The sequence below is a fragment of the Mirounga leonina genome, unplaced genomic scaffold, assembly GCF_011800145.1.
Source record: "Mirounga leonina isolate KUSES-001 unplaced genomic scaffold, KU_Mleo_1.0 Mir_115, whole genome shotgun sequence".
NCBI classification, from domain to species: domain Eukaryota; kingdom Metazoa; phylum Chordata; class Mammalia; order Carnivora; family Phocidae; genus Mirounga; species Mirounga leonina.
The window spans coordinates 85,291,375-85,314,530 of NW_023270268.1; the positions used below are offsets into that span (position 1 = coordinate 85,291,375).

Genomic DNA, 23,156 nt, shown 5'->3' on the forward strand with positions numbered 1-23,156 from the left:
GGGTGGGGGGGCGGGAGGGTCAGAAGGAGAAGCAGATGCCCCACTGAGCAGGGAGCCTGATGTGGGACTCGAGCCTGGGACTTTGGTATCATGACCTGAGCTGAAGGCAGACACTTAACCGACTGAGCCACCCAGGTGCCCCAGAACTATTTTAGGTAGGAAGATGAGGGAAGATTAAGAAAGGATGAGATTTGATAGAAACCTGAATGGAATGAGGGAGTGTGAATCATAAAGGTCCAGGGGAAGAGTAGACAAAACAGTTAAATGTAAAGGAACTGGTACGGGAAAGACCTAGGCCTAGTTCGGATACAGCCAAGAAAACCAATGTGGTTGGAGCTGAGTGAGCAAAGCACTTAGGATGAATGATCTGACCTGGGCAGTGGAACATTTCTTAGGTTTTCTTTTCTTTTTTTTTTTTCTTCAAGTAGGCTCCACATCCAGCATGGAGCCCATTGCAGGTCTTGAACTCACAACCCTGAGATCAAGATCTGAGCTGAGATCAAGAGTCGGATGCTCAACCAACTGAGCCACCCACCTAGGCGCCCCTTAGGTTTTCTTATTTCTCCATTTAGCCCTTAAGTTCCGTGAACACAGGGACTTTGTTTTATTTATTCTTTTTTTTTAAGATTTTATTTATTTATTTGACAGAAAGAGACACAGGGAGAGAGGGAACACAAGGAGGGGGAGTGGGAGCGGGAGAAGCAGGGTTCTCACTGAGCAGGGAGCCTGATGGGGGGCTCAATCCCAGGACCCTGGGATCATGACCTGAGCCGAAGGCAGACGCTTAACCACTGAGCCACTCAGGCGCCCTGGGACTTTGTTTTATTTACCGTTCCACAGTGCCTGGAAGAGTTTCTGGCAATAGTTGGCACTCATTAAATTTTCATTAAATGATTGAATGAATGGCATAATCTGGAGTATATTGTACAGAAAGAATCCAAACAATTTTCTTGATATTCCTTATTTTAATAAATGCATATTTATTTGTTAAAATTGTTGTTCAGTTACACATGCACCTAGTCCTAATCACTAAGAGTACTTTATTAATTTCAAAAGTACTTGCTATAAATGTGGGTGAAAGTAATTAACATTTCCATAAGAAAGTACTGTGCATATTTTAATATTTCCCTTTTAGCTTTGTGGCTATATATTTGTTATTGAAACAAAATTATTTTTCTTCTACATCCTTACTTTTTGTACTTTCCTGACCTGTCTGGGACTGAGAGAGAGGTTAGTCTTTACTGTTACCACTTGTCATGATAAATCCCATCACATACCTCTCTGTTTGGTGTAGCCACACTTGCCCTTGGGTCTCCCTGTAATGGCTTTGGAATATTGACTCAGAACAGCCTAATAGATTCCAAGAGGGAAGATTCATTATTGTCCCATGGTCCACTCTCACCTCTAGTCCTTGACTCATAATTTGTATACTTAGTGAGATTGTGTTAAGACTCTTACCTCTTGTCCAGACATTGTTCCTTTGCATGAAATTTGTATCTTCTTTGGCTCCTTCCTTCTAGCAATAATTTCTTAATAGATCTTCAGGTGGTTTTTTTGGTTTTTTAAAAATATTTTATTTATTTATTTGTCAGAGAGAGAGGGAGAGAGAAAGCAAGAGAGTGGCAGAGGGAGAAGCAGGCTCCCCACTGAGTGGGGAGTCCGATGAAGACCTTGATTCCAGGACCCTGGGATCATGACCTGAGCCAAAGGCAGACACTTAACTGAGTGACCCAGGTATCCCAGATCTTCAGGTGTTTTTGCTGGTATAAGGTTTTGCCCCCCAATGTAAGCTTCATGAAGGCAGGGATTTTTGTGTTTTGGTAATTGCTATAAGCCAGCATCTGTAACTGTACCTGAAACATTGTAGGTTCTCAGTGTCTGTTGCATAAATGAATCTGAATTAATGAAAGCATGAATGTTAATAAATGAATTTTTTAAACACAGAAAACAAATGATTCTGCATCATTTTTGAACTTTGGACTTTATTTTTTATTTTTATTTTTATTTTTTTATTTTTTTAAAGACTTAATTTATTTATTTGACAGAGAGAGAGACAGCGAGAGCAGGAACACAAGCAGGGGGAGTGGGAGAGGGAGAAGCAGGCTTCCTGCCGAGCAGGGAGCCCGCTGTGGGACTCGATCCCAGGACCCTGGGATCATGACCTGAGCCAAGGGCAGACGCTTAACGACTGAGCCACCCAGGCGCCCCTGGACTTTATTTTTTAAAAGATTTTATGTATTTATTTTACAGAGATAGAGTGGGGGAGGGGCAGAAGGGAGAGAGAGGGACTAGCAGACTCCCTGCTGAGCGTGGAGCCCACTGGCGGGCGGAAGGGGGGGTTGACCTCATGACCTTGAGATCATGACCTGAGCCAAAATCAAGAGTCAGCCACTTAGCCAACTGAGTGACCCCAGGCACCCCTAAGCTCTGAACTTTTATTATTTTTGGTGCTACACATTTTTTTCCTTGTTTTCCTTGTTCCTATTTCCTTAGTCTTTGTATTTGAGGCAGACACGTAAATTTATCCTATTAAAGGGATATGTTCTCTCCAATCTGTCTCTCTAGAATGTGTGTTAATTTTTTCCTTTATTCTCAAGCTTTGCACAGTGGCAATATCGTAGCCAGTGAGGTTTATCCGAGGCGCAATTATTGCTAATTGAAAATTTTTCCTTTATTCTTAAATACTTTACTTTTCTTCTCTTTTCTTTCCTTTTTTTTCTTTTTAGAGAGGGAGAGAGAGAGCACATGGGGGGGAAGAGGGAGAGAGAATCTTAAGCAGGCTTCACACTCAGCATGGAGCCCAATGCGGGGCTCAGTCTCACAGCCCTGAGATCATGACCTGAGCCAAAAATCAACAGTTGGGTGCTTAACCTACTGAGTTGGGTGCTTAACCCACCCAGGTATCCCTCAAATACTTTTCTTCAGTTAAGACAGTATAATTACTTACCACCCATTTATTAAATCTATGTGAATGCTATAGGTAAGGAAGTTAAGTGGAGCACTCTTACTTCCTAGGTGCAAGGAGGTATTTTATTATATTTATATAATAAGATTCTTTATTATACTATACTTTAAAATAAGGCTTTGACCAGTTAAATACAGCTTCCTGGCTCAATACATGGATACTTCTTTTTAGAACTTGGGTTTTCACTTGTGGAATAAGTAGCGAATATTAGAAAATTATTTTCTCTGGGGGATTTATACAAAAAAATAGGATAACAGTATTTGCAAGATTGTGTAAGCCTTAATAGAGAAGATAATCTTAGTTTTACATCTTATAATACTTTTGAAATGTTTATGTTCTTCAGATGTCATTAATCTAAGTTAATTGATCGTTAAGATTTTCCCATGTCAAACTCATAGGAAAAGAATATTATTCCAGGGCAAAATTATTCAAAACTATGCCTTTCATTTCAGTTCTTATGTAGAGGTTTGAGGTAGCATTTGCTTATTTGCCTTCCTGCTATTCTTTTCCTATTTGGCATTATTTCTTAGGTCTTTGTGGTGATGAGGAACTGTGAAACAAAAAGTGCACACTCATGATTGATATTTGTACCATACACTGGGGAGTCTTGGAGATCATTCTGAAATATTCTGTGATCCTGTGATCTCAGGTTTCGAAATCCACCTTTAGGAATAACAACCTTAAGAGAAGACACCCTCGGCAGCTCTTACTGAAGTGTTTAGGGTGATTCTGTAAAATAGCACGTGCCTGATAATTGGGATGAAAATGGTATTTGGAACTGTGTATTGGCAGCACATTTTGAAGTATGTATATGCATGTATGGAAATATTGAGAAGAAAACAACAAAGTAATACATACTGCTTATATCTGTTTAAAAGGGGAGATATTTATGGATAGGGATCAGAAGAGACAATATGATAACATTATATGACTTGTTGACCTTGTTTGTGGAGTCTTTTTTAGGTCAAGATGTTTAATTGTACAGTAGAAATTTAGCCATTAAATAAGTAACAGTGTATAAATGAAAAGCAGATAATTTAAATTTGAAGAATGCTTGAAAATGGACAGTATAATTATATACAAATATGCAAATTAATGTAAATGCTGTATAGACACTGAAAACTCTAGATGTTGTACTTGAGGAAAAAACTTAGTATTTATATGAAGACAGCTTCTGAATTCTGAAACATCAGTTACAAGTAGAAAGTGATTCTAACAAATGTTATGTTACTTTACTCTTGCAGGCCAAAGAGTGCGGCCAGATGCAAAATAAGTGGCTAATGATAAACATTCAGAATGTACAAGACTTTGCATGCCAGTGCCTCAACCGTGATGTATGGAGCAATGAAGCTGTGAAGAATATTATCCGGGAACATTTCATTTTCTGGCAGGTGAGATGGAGAGTTAATCAAAATTTTTGTGGTATTTTACTTTTGTAGTATGGGATGTTGGGGAGGAAGCATTAGGTTATAAAATGGGGAAAAATTAGTAACAGTTAAATTGTGACATATGAAAAAATAAAACCACCTAATGGCTGAAATAGTAAGGACAAGTGAAAATAAGGGCAGCAATGAAGAACTCCTAGGGGAAGGAGGAAGAAAGAACCATGCCATGTAAAGCATATAATACTCATATCTCAGAAGAGTTTATATATTTTGATAGAATGTACAACTACACTGTTCGGGAGAAATATAACATGAGCCACATAAGTAATTTAGAGTTTTCTAGTAGCCACATTTAAAAAGGTCAAAAGAAATAAGTGGAATTAATTTTAATATATTTTTAAAATTCACTCTATAAATATAAATATATATATATAAAATTAGTATTAAAATATCAAGGGTTTTTGTTGGTGTTAAGTCTTTAAGATTTGGTGTGTATTTTATACTTAGCAGTATCAGACAAGCCACATTTCAGGTACTTCAATATGATACATGTTCTGGTGGCTACTGTAATTGACAGTGCAGATGTAGAAGTTCTTGGAGTAATGGAAAAACATTTGCCTAAGGCCTGGATTTTAGCTTGAGTTTGATACTCCCATCTGTATGTCCTTAGACTTGTCACTTAGGGTCTTGCTGGCTGTAATTACTTTTTATATAAATTATCAAGCTAAAGTTAGATGACCTTGCTCTGATTTTTTATTTTATGAAAAATTAACTGAAAATAAAAACTTCTGAATGAACTTAATTATTTTCCCAATGCAAGTTATGCTATTAATGTTATTAATTTGCCTTTTCATGTGTTGCAGGCCCCTAAATTCAGTATGATTTTTCTGAATGCTACTCTTTTATTCAGCACCTGTTGATTGGTTATCTCTTTGTCTAGCACTATGCTAGGCACTGGAGCCATATAATCTTAATATATTGTGATTTATTAAGATGTATATGTTTGAGAGGAATGACAGATGGACAGATAAGCAGGAAGGGCAATAGACTGGGAAGGGAGGAAGAACAGATTTTATGTTTCTGTAAGTTTCCAGAGGGATTGAGGGCAGGAAGTTGAGGAAATTCACACCAGATAACTTTCATTTTCTATTTAATGTAGGAATAAGATTCTTATATATACCAAAGGTTAGAAGCTGACCTTTTTTATAATATCAATGATTTAACAGGTTTATCATGACAGTGAGGAAGGTCAGAGATACATACAGTTTTATAAGCTGGGGGATTTCCCCTATGTTTCCATCCTGGATCCACGGACAGGTAAGATTTATGTCAGCTTACAGTCTTTAACCTCTCATTTATCTTTCAGTTTTCTCAATAATTGATCTTTACTATTGGACTTGGATCCAGTTTCAGAATTATTTGTAATAATTTAGATAAAGGGTTTTTGTTCATGCCCTTGAAATGTTTAAATATCTGTGAAGTATGTATTTAAGAGTCTGTTTCTGGTAACTTTGGGAGATGGTAGTATTTTATATTTTTGTACAGTTCTGTCCTTTCAAAGAATAGTTGTTTATCTTTCTTGTCCTTTTATAAGGGATCCCCTTAGGTTTTCTATCATTAAAATATTGATTGTTCAATTACTGGTTGTAATCCCACCAGAGAAGCAGGGGATAGAGCTAGTTTTATTATTTTAATTGAGCTTCATATAGATACTGCTTTGTCTGAATCTCTTTTTCTTAAATGGCAATAAGCGATACCAGCAGATAAAGTAGCTGCCCCTGTCATGATGGCTCGGAGTCTCTTAGGTTGGTTATAATTAACGTATCCTCTAGCTTATGAAGACAGTATGTAACTTATGCTGATGGGTGGCATGTATGTTCCCATACAAATTTTAATTATGCATGTGCCAAAGAAATATTTAATGAGAATATTCAGAATTAATTTTATTATATATCCTCATTTTTAATTTTTAGGTCAGAAGCTAGTAGAGTGGCACCAATTAGATGTATCTTCTTTCTTGGATCAAGTGACAGGATTTCTGGGTGAACATGGGCAACTGGATGGACTTTCTAGCAGTCCCCCCAAAAAATGTGCCCGTTCAGTAAGTATGACTGAGAAGTGGTGATGGGCAGTTAAGTGTAATTGTATATGAATGTCTTGTGTAAAATGTTTTGAGTAAATATAATAACGTAAGTTTTGGACAGTTACAGTTTCACAGCACCTTAGACACCCTCCTTATATTTGGATAATTTCCCACATTAGGGTTCAGTCTTCTCAGTGAAATTACAAGATTCGTATTCCCAGTCTCCCTTGCAGTTAGGGTACGGGCATGTGACCTGAGACCGGATTTAGAAGTAAACAATGTGAACATGTAGCAGTGGACAGGACGACTGCTGTGGCAAGCCCAGTGACAGAGGAATCCACTCCTTCAGGGGCAGCACTGCCAGTGGAAATGGTATTTTTCCTAGACAGCTTTCATGGTGGTATAGCTGGGCATTATTATTGGTTATATAGCTTTGGGGCTTGGCTCTCTGGCCCACTCAGATTATTTCTATATGTAATTTCTATAATATGCTATTATGAGGCAGACCTGTTTGATAATTGGAATCAAGATTAGTGTCATGTAAGAGAGCTTCAAAGATATGGGAATCTCACATTTGGTTGTAGGAGCTATTTGGGTTTGATGGCAGTGAGAATAAAATTCGTTTCAGAGGATATGACTTGAGCAGTCCATATCATGCATCTGTGAAACACAGTTCCTTAAGTTATCACCTAGAATAAAGTACCCACAGGCACAAAATGCTATGGGTGCTTGCCAAGGAGTGGTATAGAATTCTTTTTTTTCCCCCCTTAGAGCAGTTTTATTTAGGTAGACATAGTACTGCAGAACAAAAACATTGTTTCATCTTTATCTATAGATGCAGTATTTTGGGGGTTTTTGTTTTGTATTTTGTTTTGTTTTGGTTTGCTTTTCTCATTACCCAGAGAAGTTTTACTTAAGTAGAATTCTTTTTTAAGGCATAAAAAACCCAGAGAGTTTCTTATCCTTTGTAGTCATAAGGCTATTACTCTCAAAAACCAGAGACTGGGCTTTTGAGTTGCTGAATTACAATAACATAAACTGAGTTTACAACTTCACCAGGTCTTTTACAAAAGTAAGGCTTTTAGTGGGAGAGTGGGACCATAACATTGGACAAATACATAGAGGTGATTGGGGTAACTAGTACCTCAGACCCCACTTCTGATACTAAATTCTCTGAATGTTACAAATACGGATCAACTGTGTGCAAGAGAAACACCCACAAATAATGACTTAAACAAGGAAGACATCTCTTCTCTCAACAAGAAGTTGACATAGGCAGTCTAGGACATGACTCCTGTGGATGTCATCAAGGAGCCAGATTCCTCCTCTTGCCCCCACCCCCTCCTTTATCCTTAGTATTGGCTTTTTGTTCTCATGTTCACAGTATAGATGCTGTGCTCCCAGGCATTATATCCAAGCATGGACAAGGAAGAAGGGGGTAGTGCCTCTATACAAAAGTAAACAGCTACAGATAAGAATTCTGCTTACTTTAGCTGGACACATGTCCTTGGACAAATACAGTTGAGGTTCTGTTAAGGAGGCAAAGAAGACTGAATGTGATATAGGAAATTAGTAGTGTCCATAATAGTGTCATTCTTCAAAATCAACCTACATGGTACACAGTGTTACTATCTGTAGTCAGTCTAAGCCATTACATGTCGTATAGGCACATCTGTTTGCTTTTGTGTGTGTGATAAGTTAGCCGTAAGTTTATTTTATTTAAAAAAAGTTATAGGGGCACCTGGGTGGCTCAGTCGGTTAAGCGTTTGACTCTTGGTTTCGGCTCAGGTCATGATCTTGGGATCCTGAGATCAAGCCCTGTATCGGGCTTCCTGCTTAGCACAGAGTTTGCTTGGGATTCTTTCTCCCTTTTTTTTTCCCTCCCCCTCTGCTCCTCCCCCCGTGGGCTCTCTCGGGCGCTGTCTCTCTCTCTGTCTAAAATAAAATGAAATCTTAAAAAAAAAGTTATAGCTTTATGAAGTATAGTTAATGTGCAGTAAATAGCATGTTTAAAACTTACAAGTTATAGTTTTTGATTTGAGCATCTTTTCACGTGCTTTTATACTATCTCTCTTTTGTTAAAGTGTTTACTCAGATCTCCAGCTCATTTTTTTATTGAGTTGTATGTCTCTTACTGGGTTGTAAGAGTTCCTTAGATAATAAGCCTTTGTTAGGCATATGGCCTGCATATATTTTCTCCTAGTCTGTTGCTTATTTACTCATTTCATAATAGTCTTTTGAAGAGCAAATTTTAAAATTTTCATGAAGTCCCATTTATAAACTTTTATGCTTTGTGCTTTTTGTCTCGTATCTAAGAAATCTTAGCCTAACTCAAGATTTTATCCCATTTTTTTTATATTTTAGTTCTTAAGTCAGTGATCCATTTTGAATTAATTTTTGTATACAGTATCAATATAGGGTTCAGTTGGGGTTTTTTGTTTGTCTGCATATGGCTGTACACTTATTCTAGCACCTTTTGTTAAAAAACACTGTCCTTTCCCCCACTGAATTGCCCTTCTCATCTTTGTCAAAAAATGATCGTATATATGTGTGGGTTTATGGACTCTTTTCGATTAATATGTCTTTCTTTACACTAATATTTTCTGTCTTAATGATTACTATAGCTCTGTAAGTCTTGAAATTGCATGGTATAAATTCTTAAACTCTGTTCTTTATAGTTGCTTGGTTATTTCAGGTCCTTTGTGTTTCCACACGTATGTTTTGTTTTTGTTTTTTAATTTTTAAAATTTTTTTATTTTTAACATGGGAAGGATCTATGGCAGAGAGATCCACATAAGCTTTGTTTATTTATTTACTTATTTTTAAGTTTATTATTTATTTTAGTAATCTCTACACCCCATGTGGGGCTCAAACTCACAACCCTGAGTGGCATGCTTTTCTGACAAAGTGCCCCAAGATCCATATAAGTTTTAGAATCAGTTTGTCACTTTCCGTGAGGAAAGCTGCTGGGATTTTAATTGGATTTGCGTTGGCTTTATGGATCATTTCGGAGAAAATTGACATCCTAACAGTATTGAGTATTCAAATCCACGATCTCTCTATTTGTCTCAAATTTCTTTCCGCAGTGTTTTACAGTTTTTGTATATTGCCCTTGTAGCCTGCAGCCTTGTTAAATTTAATTAGTTCTATTAGTTTTTTTGTAGATCCCTCAGAATTTTCTATGTAGATGGTCGTGTTGTTAGCATATAAAGACTTAGGGCGCCTGGGTGGCTCAGTCACCTAAAAGCCATTGCAGGTCATGTGGGCACTTTACTTGCCCTTTTTTGGTGGTAGATTAGCCTTAGGTTTATTCAACATTTTTTTCTTAATTTTTTTGTTTTATGATTAGCACATAGTAAAAGTTGAAATGAGGTTCCTTTAGTTTTTGTTAGCGACCCATACTTTTTACCTTTTTATTGTGGAAAATTTTCAGCATATTCAAAAGTAGAAGGAATTTATTGAGCCTCTATGTATCCATTAACTAGTTTCAGTAATCATTGCAGGTGGCCAGTCTTGTTTCATTCATACCTCATCTTAGTCACATTATTTTGAAACAAATCTCAGAATTCATTTTTTCATTCATTAATACTTTGGCATGTATCTTTAAAAGATAAAGACTCTTGGGGCACCTGGGTGGCTCAGTCGGTTAAGCGTCTCCCTTCAGATCAGGTAGTGGTCTCAGGGTCCTGGGATCAAGCCCCACGTCGGGCTCCCTGCTTGATGGGGAGTCTGCTTCTCCCTTTCCCTCCGCCTGCCGCTCCCCCCTGCTTATGTTCTTTCTCTCCCTCTCTGTCAAATAAATGAATAAAACCTTTTTAAAAAAAAGATAGACTATTTTTTTAAAACACAATCACAATACTAGTGATACACCCTTTAAAAAATTAGCAGCAATTCCTAGTATCATGAGATGTCTAGTATTCAACTTTTGATTACCTTACAAAGTTTTTTTTTTAATAATTTGAGTTAGATCGAAATAAGTTCCACTCAGACAACCCATATTTTGCAACTCAATCAGTTTAGCAATATTTGTGACAGAACTTTACCTGGGGGAAAACTGTTGAAATTTGCATTTCTCATGATCACAGTGAAACCCTTCATTGTAATTAAGTTTGGGGAAACATAGTTGTTGGTTTTTCCTATTCATTATATGCTGTTTTGTTTTGGTTCAAATGTTAGGGGCGCCTGGGTGGCTCAGTTGGTTAAGTGGCTGCCTTCGGCTCAGGTCATGATCCCAGGGTCCTGGGATCGAGTCCTGCATTGGGCTCCCTGCTCAGCAGGGAGCCTGCTCTCTTGCTCTCCCTCTGCTCTTCCCCCGGCTGTGCTCTCTCACTCTCTCTGTCAAATAAGTAAAATCTTTAAAAAACAAAACAACAATAAAAAACAAATGTTAGAGATCTGTTACGTTTTTTGCAAAATGATGATTACTGAGTTTATTGATATCCTCCTCTGTGTCAAAGCAGCGCTAGTTGAAGAATATAGTGATGAGTGAGGTAGACATCCTTTTCTGTGTTGAGTCATTTTAAAAACTAATGTTTTGGCTTTATATTTAAAACCTTAATTCTTGTATTTTTCTGGGCCGGGAATAAACTGTTTTCTTGATTCTATTCATTTTGCTATAAAGGAAACCTGCGCTTGCAACACCATTATGCCAGGGGGTAGTTTTTGTTTTTAAAATATACATTCCAACTTGGCTGTGTAAGACAAAGTTGTTGTACTCAAATAGCTTAAACTTTACTATAGTAAAGAGATACATTCTGCAGAAAGTAATATTGTCAAGCTGACTGTTATATTTCTTTTTTTTTTTTAAGACTTTATTTATTTATTTGAGAGAGAGAGGACGAGTGGGGAGAGAGAGAAGCAGGCTCCCCAGTGAGCAGGGAGCCCGACGTGTGGGACTCGATCCCAGGACCCTGGGATCATGACCTGAGCCAAAGGCAGACGCTTACCCGACTGAGCCACCTAGGCGTCTTGAGTGTTAAATTTCTTATGTCCTGTTTGACTTTATCTATTTTTTGATTTAACTGTTTTCTTTTTCTTTCCACCCACGTTTTATGACTGCATCTCGCAGGAGAGCCTTATAGATGCAAGTGAAGACAGCCAGCTAGAAGCTGCCATCAGAGCCTCCTTGCAAGAGACACACTTTGATTCAACACAGACAAAACAGGATAGCCGCTCAGATGAAGAATCTGAATCTGAACTTTTTTCTGGCAGTGAGGAGTTCATATCCGTTTGTGGCTCTGATGAAGAAGAGGAGATAGAGAATCTTGCCAAGTCCAGAAAATCTCCCCACAAAGATTTGGGGCATAGAAAAGAGGAGAACAGAAGGCCACTAACTGAACCCCCAGCCAGAACTGAGCCTGGAGCAGCCACAAACCACCAAGGATTGCCAGCCGTGGATTCAGAAATATTGGAGATGTCACCTGAAAAATCAGATGGAATAGTGGAGGGCATAGATGTAAATGGTGAGTTACATTCTAGACCTGCTTTACTTAAAACTTGAATGTTACTGAAGGGGTTTGTTTATTTGTTTAAGTTAGTCTCATGCCTTAAGCTCTTATCTTTTTTTCTTTTTTTCTTTTCTTTTTAACCCTTCCTTTAGGACCAAAAGCACAGCTGATGTTGCGGTATCCAGATGGAAAAAGGGAACAGATCACTCTTCCAGAGCAAGCTAAACTGTTGGTAAGTATATCTGATTGGAGGTGTTTACTAGAAGCAGAGAAACTAATTAATTGGCATAATTGGCTTTGTGAATCTTTGAAATAGATGGTATTCAGTCTGGCCTCTAACTGGAAACTTAACTGTGGTGCATCTTTGGATTACTTTATTTCCTTGTCAGATTATCTTAGGCAAGTCACATAGGGTTTGTCTAGTCAAGATTTTCTATTCCATGGCTGCATGGTATAGAAACCCAACTGAAATTATTACCTGGAAAAGGGGAGTGGAGTTATTTATCGTATCCGTGGGGCTCCTGGGTGTCCTAGTAGCTGACCCTGCAAAGTGGTTGAAAACCGAAAGTATTTTTCTGTGTGTTTTTCTCATGGGGCCTGTTTTGTTTCCCTTTTGTGATTTTCTGCTTCATACCATTCTTCTCTCTGTATACTGGTGGGTTTTGTTTACCTCTCAACTTGTACATGGTTCATCATAGTGATGCTGAGGGCCTTTTCGTCTAAAGTCCACAGCTAATGGGCTTCCCTCTGTTTCTGACTCCTGGAAAAGAGAATGGGTCTGACTAGCTTAGCTTAGCCTATGAGTGAATCCCCCTTGGGTCAGTTGTCCACACCTAGCCACTTGCTGTGGCTGGAGATAATTAATCTGATTCTTCAAGACTGGATGACTGAAGTGCAAGAAGGTTCTGATACCCAGAACTATCTTCCTGGTCTAGTATTTGGATGGGAATGGGAGATGAGATTGTGGATAGAACAAGTATAGATCACTTCTTTGAGAAGTTTGGTTGTGAAGCTAGAGGGAGCGAATGGGCAATAATCAGAGGGGAAAAATGACTGAAGGAGAGAGTGAGCATCTTTAAGTCTGAGGGGAATCATCTGTAGAGAGTGAGATGTTGAAGGTACCTATAAAAGGGGATATCATAGTGGCGCGGTTTTGGAGAAGGAAGAAGGGATTCAATGCGCAGGTGGCACGGATGTCTGCAGGTGGACTGAAGGACAGATTGTTGATAAAAAGGAAAAATGGTAAAATGTTTAAAAAGAGGATGATAATTTTACAGATAGAAATTGAGTTTGTGTATTTGGGAGACAAACATAACCCTGTATATTTCAGTATCACTTAATGGCCCTAAGTTATTGGGTGCAGGTTTATTATCGTCCTATCCAAAGAGTTATACTGGCCCTTCCACAAGGGTAAGCTTTGGTTGTGTGAAAGCGTAACTAAAATTGGGGTGCCTCGATGGCTCAGTCGGTTAAGCGTCTGCCTTTGGCTCAGGTCATGTTCCCAGGGTCCTGGGATTGAGCCCCACATCGGGCTCCCTGCTCTGCCCCTCCCCCAGCTGATGCTGTCTCTCCCACTCACTCTCTCTCTCAAATAAATACAATCTTTAAAAAAAAAGAATAACTTCGTATCTTATCTGATATGATAGAAATGAATATAAGATATTTAATTCTTTAATATATTCTTTCTTTGTATTTCCATCTAACAGCTTTGTCTTTCTCTTATTTTTCATAGGCTTTGGTGAAGCACGTCCAGTCTAAAGGATATCCAAATGAACGTTTTGAACTTCTCACCAACTTCCCTCGAAGGAAACTCTCTCATCTGGACTATGACATTACATTACAGGAGGCAGGCCTTTGTCCTCAAGAGACTGTCTTTGTACAGGAAAGAAATTAACATCATGGCCTGACCTCTCTCAGTTTACCCCTTTTTTCCCTTTCCTGTGAGATACCATGTCACTAAGTATGCATTTTGGCTCATAGGACCATAGAGCCAAAGTTGGGCAAGCAAGTCACCTGCCTTCTCTTTTATTTCTTGCTCTCTCCTATATTCAGTCTCTTTTCCCCCTCCCCCCACCTTTTCAGTCCTCTTCTATTTTCTTCTTTTTCCTACTATTCTTTCTTTCTTACCTAATCTGGTGACCAAATGGAAGTGTAAGGATTAGACCTCCTAGTACTGGCAGCAGGAAATGTGTGTTCCAATAAGTGGTCTCTTGCACGGCACTTTTTTGGGATCAAATGATAATGTTACTCCTCAGATCCTTTGGTAAAGGAATGGCTAGATTCAGAATAAGAACAACCTCCCTTTTTTGTAAGCCCCATTTTTGGTAGGGAAAAGAAACTCTATAACACATGTTTTGTTTTGTTGTTCATGTAAGAAATATCACGTGACAAAATATCCAGGCTTCCGTTTACATGGAAAAAGCATCCCTTATAATTATTGCTCATCATATTTAAAATTTTTTTCAACGGATTCCCACGTTCCCAGCTAGAATTATTTCCATGGTATGTGTTATTGGCAGAATGAGTGTTAAATGTAGGGTGAGTAGCATGGGGTGGCTTTCAATATCCTAGCCTGAAACAGCTTTCTTCATTATTACTTTATAAACTGTATTGATCCTGCTAGTCCTGAAAAGGACATTTAGTGAGGCTCTTGTGGTGATTAGAATAGGAAGGTGCTTGCTGTTTTTGCCAGTACAGCATACTAGTTCCCTTGGCCCTTCCATTGTTTGGGTCCACAAGTGATCAATGGGAAGGCAGCTGTTCAATAATCATGCAGTCCAGTGGCTTGTAGTTGTAACCACTATGGTTATTGATCGTCCTATGGGCTTTAAGGCATACTTATGTATGTCCTGGGGGGAAAAAGAAGAAGATGCAGCTGAGAGTTGCTAACCATGTTCCTGCGGTTAGAATGATTCATTTTTTTTAGCCCCGGTTGGAGTAGTTTCTAAAAGGCTCTGGTGACTGAATGAGCTTAAATTCCTCTACTGTTTTCTTGCAAAAGGTATCAAAACTGAAAGCCTCTGTAAGGGGAAGACCTTTAAATTCAATTTATAAGACAACATTTAGTAAGGGAGGTGGAGAAGATTATCAGGAGTCTTGAGATGTTGTGGGGTTTTTCTGCCAACAAAAGCCACATTCAAAATGTAGTTGGTGAAAGCTTTTTTCCGTATTACTTAGAAGAGGCCATCTTGAATCTATGTAATACTGTTTGACTTAGCACCTTCACTGTATGCTCAATTCTTATTTTGAGCTTTAGGGTCCTCTGAAGGGGTAGTAATGATTCTGGTGGCAAAATCAGAATTTTAACCTTGTTATATAGAATGGGCCTATTTTGTCAATTGGGGATTTGGATCGATCGATTCTTCTACTTGAGGAACATAAATTGCTATTGCTCAGAGACCTTTAGGTTCCCATCTACTTTAAGATCACTCTCTTGGCAACTAGGGGATTAAAAAAAAAAGATGCTCATGTGTTGCTAGTACACAATTAGAGAATGTGGTTTCTAATGGTTGGATTTAGAGGGATCCTTCCTAAAGAATGAGTTATGTATCTCCTCAAGGAAATCATGGAAAATTCTGTTTATTCTTCAGTGAGTCCTTTTGAATTAATGTTCTTACATTTTTTTCTAAGTCTGTGTAAGTGCTTATGTATAAGTATATAATTGTATAAATATTTATAAATATATTTATATAATTACAATTTCATTTATACCTTGAGTCAAAGTTCTCTCTTTAGATTGGTGACTGAGTAATACCATTTCGGTGTTTTTTCATAGGCTCTCGAGTAACTAGCAGCTTCTGATTTACTGAGGAAACGTGGTTTTCATGTTAGTTCCTCAGTTGTATCTCTCAACTTGGATAATGTACTTGCTATCTGAGGAATAGAGCTCTATAGTAGCAAAGGTGCAGTAGAGGGTTAAAAACATGTTGAGTAGACAAGGTCAGAAATGCAAAAATTCAGGGAGGCACAGGGTAAGAACTGCGGGCATGCCCAGCTTTGGTGCTGTGATGGCAGTGCCCCGCTCTCTGCAGTCACAGCTGAAGCCCAAATCTGTCAAAAATGTGAAGTCAAGAATTTTCCCTGTGGGACTCTTTCATCCTTTTGCTTACTAACTTCTCTTTACAAAACGTCTCAAAAACCTGAGGCATGTTCATTAATGATAGGATGTAGTTCTGCCTTTTTGATGAGGTCAGCCGTGGCATATCCATTTATGAGAAACCAAAGGGACTTTTCAACATGGATTTTACTGTGAGATGACCCGAGTATGTATAAAATGATTCAAGTAAGCATATCAAAGACTTAGGGCATGAGATACTGATCCAACTTAGGTACAGCGGGTGTGTCTAGAGTACAAGATGTTGAGGATTTTCTTTTATTGTGAGGCAGAAGTGTAATTATCCCTGGTTTGATACAGAGGCCCATGGGGAGAGTAAATAAGGAGTATCGCTTCGCTCATGAGCTTAATTCACTAAAGGAGTAAGCTTTCTCCAGTTTGTCTTATTTCCTCTGCAAATTCCTTTGCTCTGTGGAGGAGAGATTTTATTGAATAGATTAAATGAAGCTAGTAAGATTAGTTAAAAATAGCCATTCCTTGTAGGTGTTGGAAACAGCTCGAAAGAACAGGGGGGTTGGAAAACGACAAGAGAGACTTTGAGAGTGACAAGAAACAAATACAGGGAGATGGAATGAAAACTAGTGGGGGAAGAAAGTGACAGGAAACACCTTTTGATTGTAATTTAGAAAGGAACCAGAGAAGAGAGAGAACAGCCAAATGAGGGAAGAATGGGAAACTAATTTTGAGTAACTAGCATGTGCTAGGTACTTCCTGTGCATTTTCTCCTTTAATCTTCCTAAGAACTCTACAAAGTGTATATTCTCCCCATTTTGTAGATAGGACACAATTGAAGTTTAGAGAATATGTTCAGGATGTCAGAGCTAGTAATTGGCAAAATCAAAATTGGCATCCAGAGTCCATGTTTTTTTCACTCCCTTGCTGTTGTCTCCTACAACAGGGGAATCAGTTTACCCAAAAGGTTATCTTCCTGTTGTGTGGCTCTGTAAATTATCATTTGGTTTTGTTTCCTTAAAGCTTGTGGGATTTGCACTATGCCTATAAATTCTTATTTACACCACTGTTTTGAGGGACTGATGGTTGCTTTTTAAAAAAATGATGCACTGATGAAAATGTGAAAGGAAAATATGTGGCATTATTTGCCAAGAATAAATGGAAAGGGTAAAAAATAATTTTATCTTTTTTTAACCATTTTTGGGAAAAGATAGAGTTATCTTTTCTTTGTCCCACCCATACCAGATTATTGAACTCTCTATGTGTATGTTTTTAAATCTCCTATAACATTCTACTTCCTTGACTCTAAAAGTCAACAAGTATTTACTGAGTCCTTAATCAAAGTTGGAAATATCTTGAAGTCTAATACCTGGTTTCTTCTGTTTTATCCAGTTGGAAAGATACACTACACATGAGATAATTGAAGAACATGTAAATGCTTACCTTTTTGGTGCTGAACAATAATTACAGTAAAAGTTTAGAAAGGGGAAAGACTTAGGCTTTCATTAGGAAAGTCCACAAAAAAATAAATAAATAAATAAAACCGAAAAGTGGCAAACACTGTAGCTCAAAGTTTTTGACTCACCTGTATTCATTCTTTAGTTCCACCTTTTGTAACTACTAGACTTAGGGCATGACTTTTATCAGTAAGGTACACCCAGCACCCAAGTAGGAAAGGATTATTGATCCCAGGACTAAAGATTTTAGCTAGCAAGGATCTCACTTGGACACTTAGGAAAATACCAGAGGGAGCCACTAGGAACTGGAAAGTGAAGGAAAGATTTCATTTCTCTCCCCAGGTACAAATCAAGTGTATAAAGGGGCACTATGTGTAGGCGTAAGTGCACTTGGGTAACAGCGCTGCTGCTAATAGAGAATTGGACTAGATCAATGGTTCTCAGTCTTTTCAAGTAAAAGGACTTTAAAATATTAAAATTCGGCAAGAGTGGGGAATTGTGGGATTAATTATTAATAACATTAAGTCCATAGATGAGGAAAATGTAAATGTGCGTATGGAATTGCAGACCCTTTGCAAAAACTCCAGGAACCCACAGACTGTAGACCACCAAATTAGATTATCTTTGAAGTTCTTTCCACTCTAAAATTTTATACTTCTAATTTCTTCTCTTTATATTATCCCTAGGCTAATTAAAAATTTTCTTGTTAATCACTTCCTGTATTTTTTTTGTTTCCAAGTTTCATTTGCCCAGTAACTTAATCTAACCTCACTGTGATGACTAAAATCTCCAAAAAGGAAAATATCGTAGTTCTAGATCTAGTAATGAGCTTTTAAACACAATTCATAATATTTAAAAACTTCATGCTGTGTTTCTAATCGGTGTTAAGTATGACTAAAATGTAATTAATGAGAACCAAATATTTCACTGACACCAGAGTTAAATTTATTTTACCTGTGTGCTTAAACAAAGCACTTTACTGGCTGAGCAGTTGTTAGGAAATTGATTTGTGTAAGTTGTAGAATTCACACTTGGTTTTGGCAGGAACAACTTTTTCAAGATTCAATTAGGCTGACTTTCAAAAATATTTCTTATCTCACAGAGTATATCTCTATTAGGTCATTCATATTCTCTCTGTCTCTGGCCCTCTTTGAGTTAACTACTCAATAGTAAATCATAGGATACTGGTTGATGAGTAAGTGATGGCTTGTGTCAAACTAAATGAGAGTAGGAAGAACCAACCTTACTGATGAACATGGCAGTTGTCCAGTATTACAAGCCTTAATGAAAAGGCTACTTAAAGACAGCTGTGTCCCATGAATATTCAGCTTCATTGATTTGCCTCGCATAGCATTATCAATTATTGTCTTGACTTGAAACTTAGTATTGCATTGTACACGGTTTAGACTGGTGGCAAGAATGTTCTTTCGTACAGAAAATAACCAACAGAATATCAAGGCACTATCTTGATTTCTCCTATTCTATAGAAGTTTAGTATTTTAGTCTTTGAACACTACTAGAGAGACAGCTTAGAATCAAGAATATTTTTTTATAGAGATTTTGACAACCTTGATAGTTTCCCCATGAAGTGAACTTGTGATTAAATTACTGGATGTGATGATGAGACTGTTAATTAGAAAATCGTTTCATCCTACATTCTCTTTTACTTTGTCATTCTCTATTCTCAATTTTTTTGGACATCCATTCACTGAAAATTAGTCATGATTTTTAATGAAATTAACTATAAGAAATTCCATTTCTAAGTTTGAATAACACTTAAAAATTTTTTCATAAAATATAAGGGAACAATTTGAAACAATAGTTTCAAAACAAGAGTTTCATAGCTCATTTTCTCTCTCTACCTAAAAATTCTTATTCCAAATATAGAACAGCTAGCACCATGATACCCCTCCCCTTTCTTTGGCCTACAGAATGCTGTTGTACTGCTTAGAGTCTCAGTCATTCTCCTAAACATGATCATTTTTGGTTCAAGCCTTTCTTTGCCATATGATCTAGTAGAGTTGGGCAGTCCAATATGAACTACTTCAGTAAAACGATTTAACATTTCAGGAAAGTATTTTCAAGAGATGGCCAGGTTTACTTGGATTAGAGATACAAATACCCATGGTAGTATTTTGCCCAAGAACAATCCCACATTAATCTCTAAATATGGGGAAGTTGCCTTGTTGTACTTAATTCTGTGGCCACAAACAGCAAATTTTTGTTGTTTGCTTATTGGTATTTCCTGTATAGAGATCAAAATGCCCTGAGATTTTTATATCCCTTACGGGGTCACTTAAGTTTTCAAATAGGAAGAATAGTGAAGCTACATGGGACTGAACATAAGAAAAATTTTATCTGTATCAAAACAAGTTATTAATCTAACTGGGCTACCATGAATCATTCATTTATAATATGTGGTAAATAAAATGGGAAGCATTTCAAATCACTGGATAGTTCTGACCTGGAATTCTCCTTTTCTTAAAATCTTTTTTATTTGCTTTTTTCTTAGACTCAGTAAGAGCATCTTAACTTATTAATAAGGGAGAGATTTTGGTCTGGAGCTATTCCCTGCCATTCTTTTTTTTTCTTTTGTCAAGCTTGCTGGTTTTAGAAGAGTACATGTCACTAGATTTCTGTTTCAAATTAATGACACTGCAATGCTGATGCTCAGAAAACTGCTTTCAACAAAATGGTTTGATAGTATGTTCTCAGATTTCTGTGTTCTTAATAATGGAAAATATCAATACATTAAATGGTGTGATTCAAAATATTAAATAGGTTTTTTACCCTAATCATATGTTCTTAACAACTTTTTGATTTATTGCCCTGTAAGTTAAACCTCACATGAAGTTACCATTGTCACCAGAAAATCCCCTTTTACCTGCTAATTAGAATGAAAGTAGTATGTGACCTCCACTTTTTAGTTAATGAGTGTAGCAAGCTTGTACTAGCGGCTGTTTATCTTACCCATTTTGGGACTTGGGCCTTGTTACTTTCTAATGTTTGTCCCTTCAGTTTTGGAAAGGCTATTTCAAACTTGCTGGGAAACAGACAGTGAAGCTCTGATAGAATCCTCTAGACTTAGATACAGAGAAATGAGTACCAGTTGATGCTAACATGATACTTGGACTTTGAGGGGCTTTCATCCAAGCTTTGGCATGAATCTGTTAGATACAATTTTTTCACTCCTTTAAAAATCTTTTCTAGAACGGTTTTCCTTTTGATTGTTAACAACTTCTAAGCATCTGGTGTCTTTTTTTTTTAACCCTTTAAGAAAAGTCCTTTTTTGAGTAGGTATTGATTGTTCCATGGATACTCTCAGGAGTGTTTGTAGGCTCTGCATGCTTTGTCATTAGTTTGAATAATGCGTTTTGAATCATCTGGGATGTCCCGATTCTGGCATGTCCTCACTAATTGTGTTTTTAAAACATTTTTCATGTCATTTTCCAATTCCCATCTTATTCAGAGAGGTTAATCAAGGAATGAAATTTGTTTGGGGAATAGGGATGGGGGTGGGTTGGGGACTCGAGTGAAGTCAGCTTGGGGTATTTGCTTTAAAGTGTTTCTCAAGCAGTTCCTAACAGTATTTAGAGATTCCCTGGGAATCCTTCATTCTGGACAAAGTGGCGGTCTTAGTGAGATTTGCGTTTTTAATGCAGGACAGGCTCGAAATTTAATCTGTAGTGTAATTTAGTTATTGAATCCAAGAAGATAATGGACAGAGACAGTGCTCCTATTGTAATGTTTCTGGCAAGTGCTCCCTAAAATGCACATATAGTTGTCAGTTTTCTGGGCTTTTAATCCCATGGTGCTAGGAGATAATTTGTTTCTGCAGCTCTTCTCAAAAGTGGGAGGAAGGGTTTGGGACCAGTGAGCAAGGGGCAACTGGATCATCCACTAAATTTTTTTGTTCACCACACACTAGAGACCCTCCTGTATATCTAGTAAGTGATAATTAAGGTGCTAGGGAAAGCCTTAAATTTGAAGACACATGGAGGCCATAGAGAATCTAAACTTGGAGGAGAAAAACATGCCGTTAGGTGAAGCAGAGCTGTAACTGCTGGCTAAGACTCAATGGAACTTCCACTTGCTCTAAAACCAGGGAAATCTTAGATAACTGGGTGTGATATATCTATAGATACACATACTCTATAGGTAAATAATTAAAAAGAGGGTCTTTCAGTTGGTGATCCTCTGGTTTTGGCTGTACCAAATTGTGAATATCCTTGCTGTGTTGTACCCAGTTGCTTTATATTGGTACTGCAACTTGAATGGGGGGTGGGGTGGGACATTTGGGGTGGGGGAGGGAGGGGAGTGGGATAAGTCTTTTGAAGACATCAGCTCACTGTGCTGAGAGAGGGACCAAACTCAAGGAAACCTCTGATCTATAAATTCAACTGCTGCATTTTTTTATAAATACATGTAAATGTCCTGTTGTAATATTTGATCTTGGAAATAAAATCAAAAACTTTTCAGTATTAGTTTTTTTTTTTTTTTTTTTTTTGGTATTGTTTTTGTGAGATAAGACTCCCTAGGTATTATTTCAGTTAATATAATTCAGGTTTCAAGAGCTTGCCCTCATATTCTCATGTTTAGTAGGACACTGAAGTGTATTTATTGACATAGGTTAATTCATCGCATTATCAAGGATAATTTTGCTAGATTCTCTGCTACTAGTAGTATGTTGAACATTGATGGTAATTGCTTTGTAAATGTTGGTTGCGTCATGAAATCACTGGGTGAGTTAGCTTTTTAGGAAAGTAGGAGTCTAGAACTCATACTTGGGCAATTCCAGCATGTAGTCTTTCAGACCAGGAATAATGACTAAGGACACAACTCTAATAAGTGAAGAAAAAAGGAATTTTTAAATTAATGGGAGAAAAGCCAGGAGATAGATTATATTGTGTTATAGAAATTGAGATCACTGCCTAGCTCACAGTAACCCCAGGAATCAGTTTGTGTTATTCCTCTTCCTCTTGTGGAACTATTCCTCGTCCCCATGCTTCAGCAATGTATTCTGATGGGACTTGCCATCTTCTTCCAAGACCTTGTCTCCCTGGCCACATGGACCAGCCAAGGGGTGGGCATAAATACTAAATTGGATTGAGAGATTCTTTCCCATTCTTCCAGCCACAGAATGCTTATCCTTAACCTTAACTAGCCTCACTGTGTGCCAAATATAGAAATATGGTGATGAGCAAAACGTACACAGTCCTGTCCTCAGGGAACTTATTTTCAGTGAATGCAGACAATAAACAAATGAAAAATACTGATTTGATTCAAAGACTCTGGAAAAAAAAATAGAAAAGCAGATAGATAATTCTGCTTTATTTTTATTATTTTTTTAAGATTTGTTTATTTATTAGAGTGGGGGGAGGAGAGGGAGACAGTCTTAAGCAGACTCTGTCAGGCGCCTGGGTGGCTCAGCTGTTAAGCATCTGCCTCAGCTCAGGTCATGATCCCGGGGTCCTGGGATCGAGCCCCGCATTGGGCTCCTGGCTCGGTGAGAAGCCTGCTTCTCCCTCTCCCACTCCCCCTGCTTGTGTTCCCTCTCTCGCTGTCTCTCTCTCTGTCAAATAAATAAATAAAATCTTGGGGGAAAAAAAGCGGATTCTGCTGAACACGGAGCCCAACACGGGATCTCATGACCCTGAGATCATGACCTGAGCCGAAACCAAGAGTTGGACACTTAACCCACTGTACCACCCAGGCGCCCCAAGAATTCTGCTTTAAATAAGGTGTTGGGGAGT

At 37.8% G+C, this 23,156-nt stretch overlaps 1 protein-coding gene and 1 non-coding gene across 4 annotated transcripts in view; both read left to right on the plus strand.

Moving 5' to 3' along the window:
* Nucleotides 1-19,122, plus strand: part of UBXN7 (UBX domain protein 7) — a 57,306-nt gene extending 38,184 nt beyond the window's left edge. For all 3 annotated transcript variants that reach the window (XM_034999911.1, XM_034999912.1, XM_034999913.1), the window contains 6 exons: nt 4,210-4,356; nt 5,577-5,667; nt 6,324-6,451; nt 11,502-11,895; nt 12,033-12,112; nt 13,613-19,122. In XM_034999911.1, the coding sequence (XP_034855802.1) occupies nt 4,210-4,356; nt 5,577-5,667; nt 6,324-6,451; nt 11,502-11,895; nt 12,033-12,112; nt 13,613-13,774 (1,002 nt within the window). In that variant the 3' untranslated portion in view covers nt 13,775-19,122. The remainder of the gene's footprint in view (nt 1-4,209; nt 4,357-5,576; nt 5,668-6,323; nt 6,452-11,501; nt 11,896-12,032; nt 12,113-13,612) is intronic.
* LOC118007246 lies at nt 2,596-2,742 on the plus strand. The gene has a single exon (XR_004678349.1). It is a non-coding gene; the product is annotated as a U4 spliceosomal RNA (small nuclear RNA).
* Nucleotides 19,123-23,156: the final 4,034 nt, after the last annotated feature.